We start from the raw sequence: 6,000 nt of genomic DNA, 5'->3' as shown, positions 1-6,000 counted from the left end.
TTTTGTTTCATCTGACCACAGAACTTTCCCCCAGAAGGTCTTATCTTCGTCCATGTGATTGATTGATGGATGGATAGATAGATAGATGGATAGATAGATGGATACATAGATAGATAGATGACAGACAGATAGATAGATAGATAGATAGATAGATAGATAGATAGATAGATAGATAGATAGATAGATGACAGACAGATAGATAGATAGATAGATGGATGGATGGATAGATAGATAGATGACAGACGGACAGACAGACAGACAGATAAATAGATGATAGATAGATAGATGGATAGATAGATAGATGACAGACAGACGGACAGATAGATAGATAGATAGATAGACAGATAGATAGACAGATAGATAGACAGATAGACAGATAGACAGATAGATAGATAGTAAGATAGATAGATGACAGACGGACAGACAGACAGACAGATGATAGATAGATAGATGACAGACAGACGGACAGATAGATAGATAGATAGATAGATAGATGGATAGATGACAGACAGACGGACGGACAGATAGATAGATAGATAGACAGATAGATAGATAGATAGACAGATAGACAGATAGACAGATAGATAGATAGATGGATGGATAGATGGATAGATAGATAGATGGATGGATCGATAGATAGATGGATAGATACAAAGATAGATTGATCGATCGATCTATGGGTGGTTGGGTCTTGGGTACAGTTGGGTGTTCCAACAGGACAATGACCACAAACACACCTCAAAAGTGGTAAAGGAATGGCTAAATCAGGCTAGAATGACAGTTTTTGAATGGCCTTCCCAAAGTCCTGATTAAACGTGTGGACAATGCTGAAGAAACAAGTCCAAACACATTTAGCTGAACTGTACCTATATTACCAAGAAGAGTAGTCAAAAATGTAAGCAGAAGGTTGCGGATGGCTACTAAAACACTTATTGCAGGTAAACTTGCCAAGTTACATGTAAGCAAATATCAACATTGCTGTACGTATACTTTTGACCCAGCACATTTTCAGCAGAGCCACAATAAATTCATAATGTTCTTTATTAGTGTAAGTCAATTAAATGTCAGTTTAATGAACGAGAGTTAGCAAATGGAGGAATGTTGGCAATTATTGCATGGATGCCATAATTGGAGGAAATATACGGAAATAGTGAGCTTGCCGTACAAGAGTGGATGTTGCATACCTGAAAGAAAGCATCAACGTGCTGCTTGGGGGCGTCTGTTCTCAACACCGGGTAAGTGTACTTCCCCATCATGTCGTAGATGGCTCGGACGATGTCTGTCATCTCCTGCGACAACAACACCCACACGTCACCCATCCTATATTGGTGTGTGCGCTCACTGTCACCCATCCTATATTGGTGTGTATGCTCACTGTCACCCATCCTATATTGGTATGTGCGCTTACTGTCACCCATCCTATATTGGTGTGTGCGCTTACTGTCACCCATCCTATATTGTGTGTGCGCTTACTGTCACCCATCCTATATTGGTGTGTATGCTCACTGTCACCCATCCTATATTGGTGTGTGTGCTCACTGTCACCCATCCTATATTGGTGTGTGCGCTTACTGTCACCCATCCTATATTGGTGTGTGCGCTTACTGTCACCCATCCTATATTGGTGTGTGTGCTCACTGTCACCCATCCTATATTGGTGTGTGCGCTTACTCTCACCCATCCTATATTGGTGTGTGCGCTCACTGTCACCCATCCTATATTGGTGTGTGTGTGCTCACTGTCACCCATCCTATATTGGTGTGTGTGCTCACTGTCACCCATCCTATATTGGTGTGTGCGCTTACTGTCACCCATCCTATATTGGTGTGTGCGCTTACTGTCACCCATCCTATATTGGTGTGTGCGCTTACTGTCACCCATCCTATATTGGTGTGTGCGCTTACTGTCACCCATCCTATATTGGTGTGTGCGCTTACTGTCACCCATCCTATATTGGTGTGTGCGCTCACTGTCACCCATCCTATATTGGTGTGTGCGCTTACTGTCACCCATCCTATATTGGTGTGTGTGCTCACTGTCACCCATCCTATATTGGTGTGTGTGTGCTCACTGTCACCCATCCTATATTGGTGTGTGCGCTCACTGTCACCCATCCTATATTGGTGTGTGCGCTTACTGTCACCCATCCTATATTGGTGTGTGTGCTCACTGTCACCCATCCTATATTGGTGTGTGTGCTCACTGTCACCCATCCTATATTGTGTGTGCGCTTACTGTCACCCATCCTATATTGGTGTGTGCGCTCACTGTCACCCATCCTATATTGGTGTGTGTGCTCACTGTCACCCATCCTATATTGGTGTGTGTGCTCACTGTCACCCATCCTATATTGGTGTGTGCTCACTGTCACCCATCCTATATTGGTGTGTGTGCTCACTGTCACCCATCCTATATTGTGTGTGCGCTTACTGTCACCCATCCTATATTGGTGTGTGCACTTACTGTCACCCATCCTATATTGGTGTGTGCGCTTACTGTCACCCATCCTATTTTGGTGTGTGTGCTCACTGTCACCCATCCTATATTGGTGTGTGTGAGTGCTCACTGTCACCCATCTTATATTGGTGTGTGTGCTCACTGTCACCCATCCTATATTGGTGTGTGTGTTCACTGTCACCCATCCTATATTGGTGTGTGTGCTCACTGCCACCCATCCTATATTGGTGTGTGTGTGCTCACTGTCACCCATCCTATATTGGTGTGTGTGCTCACTGTCACCCATCCTATATTGGTGTGTGCGCTTACTGTCACCCATCCTATATTGGTGTGTGTGCTCACTGTCACCCATCCTATATTGGTGTGTGCGCTCACTGTCACCCATCCTATATATTGGTGTGTGTGCTCACTGTCACCCATCCTATATTGGTGTGTGCGCTCACTGTCACCCATCTTATATTGGTGTGTGTGTGCTCACTGTCACCCATCCTATATTTGTGTGTGCGCTCACTGTCACCCATCCTATATTGGTGTGTGCGCTCACTGTCACCCATCCTATATTGTGTGTGCGCTTACTGTCACCCATCCTATATTGGTGTGTGCGCTCACTGTCACCCATCCTATATTGGTGTGTGCGCTTACTGTTACCCATCCTATATTGGTTTGTGTGTGCTCACTGTCACCCATCCTATATTGGTGTGTGCGCTCACTGTCACCCATCCTATATTGGTGTGTGCGCTTACTGTCACCCATCCTGTATTGGTGTGTGTGCTCACTGTCACCCATCCTATATTGGTGTGTGTGTGCTCACTGTCACCCATCCTATATTGGTGTGTGCACTTACTGTCACCCATCCTATATTGGTGTGTGCGCTCACTGTCATCCATCCTATATTGGTGTTTGCGCTTACTGTCACCCATCCTATATTGGTGTGTGTGTGCTCACTGTCACCCATCCTATATTGGTGTGTGTGCTCACTGTCACCCATCCTATATTGTGTGTGCGCTTACTGTCACCCATCCTATATTGTGTGTGCGCTTACTGTCACCCATCCTATATTGGTGTGTGCACTTACTGTCACCCATCCTATATTGGTGTGTGCACTTACTGTCACCCATCCTATATAGGTGTGTGAGCTCACTGTCACCCATCCTATATTGGTGTGTGTGCTCACTGTCACCTATTCTATATTGGTGTGTGCGCTTACTGTCACCCATCCTATATTGGTGTTTGCGCTTACTGTCACCCATCCTATATTGGTGTGTGTGCTCACTGTCACCCATCCTATATTGGTGTGTGTGTGCTCACTGTCACCCAGCCTATATTGGTGTGTGCGCTCACTGTCACCCATCCTATATTGGTGTGTGCGCTTACTGTCACCCATCCTATATTGGTGTGTGCGCTTACTGTCACCCATCCTATATTGGTGTGTGCTCACTGTCACCCATCCTATATTAGTGTGTGTGCTCACTGTCACCCATCCTATATTGTGTGTGCGCTTACTGTCACCCATCCTATATTGGTGTGTACGCTCACTGTCACCCATCCTATATTGGTGTGTGCGCTTACTGTCACCCATCCTATATTGGTGTGTGCGCTTACTGTCACCCATCCTATATTGGTGTATGTGCTCACTTGATTAGGAACACCATGTTATGAGTAGAAGAACAAGGTAATAATGCATGGATTTGATTGCCACTGTCAGACAGGTAGTCACCAAACGTTATATTTGTTATTATTATCATGACAAAGCGGCAAGCGCGTCCAGAGTTGTGCGTTTGTGCAAGATTACGATCAAGACATTGTGCATTAAAATTATGCATTAAAAATGAAATCCAGAACACTTGTTTACATCCAAAACTTTTAGCAAACCACTTTAATTAATACAAAACCCACAACCAGTGAAGTTGTCACGTTGTGTGAATGGTAAATAAAAAGAGAATACAATAATTTCAACCAATCATTTTCAACTTGTATTCAAATGAATAGTCTGCAAAGACAAGATACTTAACGTTCGAACTGAGAAACTGACTTTTTTTTGGGAAATAATCATTAAGTTAAATATAACAGCAGCAACACATTGCAAAAAAGTTGTCACAGGGGCATTTTTACCAGTGTGTTACATGGCCTTTCCTTTTAACAACACTCAGTAAAGGTTTCGGGAACTGAGGAGACACATTTTTGAAGCTTTTCAGGTGGAATTATTTCCCATTCTTACTTGATGTACAGCTTAAGTTGTTCAACAGTTCAAGGCCTCCGTTTTAGGCTTCATAATGCACCACATGGGAGACAGGTCTGGACTACAGGCAGGCCAGTCTAGTACCCACACTCTTTTACTATGAAGCCACGCTGTTGTAACACATGGCTTAGCATCATACTTGCCAACCCTCCCGGATTTTCCGGGAGACTCCCAAAATTCAGCGCCTCTTTCGAAAACTTCTTGGGACAACTTTTCCCCCTTAAAATCTCCCGAAATTAAGGCGGAGCTGGAGGCCACGCCCCCCCCAGCTCTATGAGGACCTGAGTGACGTGTCAGAGCCTGTCTGCCCGATGACGTTATAACTGTAGAATGATCGAGGGCGAGTTCTTGGTTTCTTATGTGGGTTTATTGTTAGGCAGTTTCATTAACGTCCTCTCAGCGCAGTAACAACACACAACAACAGCAGTCACGTTTACGTCTACCGTAAGGCAGTTCGTCTGCCGTAAACAGCATGTGACACTCTTATACATGACAATACTGCCATCTACTGTACATGCACCACAACACCTCCTGACAACTTCAACCCTTTACTAATCCTCCTCCATTCACATCCCATCTCCCCGGATTATAAACAACTCAAATGTACTTCTAATGTATATACTTGTTCTTATGCTATGTGAACTCACTATGTTCTCTGCTGGCTGTATATATCCTACTAAGTCACACCTACACTGTTTCAATGTCCACATTTCTCTGTTGATGAAATTGTTGATGCCTGAAGTACTGATATCAACCAAAGCTCCTCATCCCACCCCCTGGATCGTAAATAATTCAATGTACATACTATGATGATTAACTTGTGTGATGACTGTATTATGTTGATAGTATATATTTGTACCATGAATTGATTAACGTGGACCCCGACTTAAACAAGTTGAAAAACTTATTGCGGTGTTACTCTCCTCCCCTCTTAACCACGAACCACGCCCCGCACACCCCACCTCATGAAATCGGAGGTCTCAAGGTTGGCAAGTATGCTTAGCATGGTCTTGCTGAAATAAGCAGGGGTGTCCTTGATAACATTGCTTGGATGACAACATATGTTGTTCCAAAACCTGTATTTACATGTCAGCATTAATGGTGCCTTCACAGATGTGTAAGTTACCCATGCCTTGGGCACTAATGCACCCCCATACCATCACACATGCTGGCTTTTCAACTTTGCGGCTATAACAATCCGGATTGTTCTTTTCCTCTTTGGCCCGTAGGACACGACGTCCACAGTTTCCAAAAACAATTTCAAATGTGGACTTGTCAGACTACAGAACACTATTCCTACTTTG

General features: G+C 44.0%; 1 protein-coding gene across 5 annotated transcripts in view; it reads right to left on the bottom strand.

Moving 5' to 3' along the window:
• The window catches only part of LOC133552547 (Kv channel-interacting protein 1), a 110,297-nt gene that overhangs the window by 9,684 nt on the left and 94,613 nt on the right, over window positions 1-6,000 (bottom strand). For all 5 annotated transcript variants that reach the window (XM_061899783.1, XM_061899784.1, XM_061899785.1 and 2 more), the window contains one exon: window positions 1,185-1,289. In XM_061899783.1, the coding sequence (XP_061755767.1) occupies window positions 1,185-1,289 (105 nt within the window). The remainder of the gene's footprint in view (window positions 1-1,184; window positions 1,290-6,000) is intronic.

This window comes from Nerophis ophidion, linkage group LG05 (genome assembly GCF_033978795.1).
Source record: "Nerophis ophidion isolate RoL-2023_Sa linkage group LG05, RoL_Noph_v1.0, whole genome shotgun sequence".
NCBI classification, from domain to species: domain Eukaryota; kingdom Metazoa; phylum Chordata; class Actinopteri; order Syngnathiformes; family Syngnathidae; genus Nerophis; species Nerophis ophidion.
The sequence above is the reverse complement of the archived record's forward strand: the minus strand, read 5'-3'. Positions and strand labels throughout refer to the sequence as shown.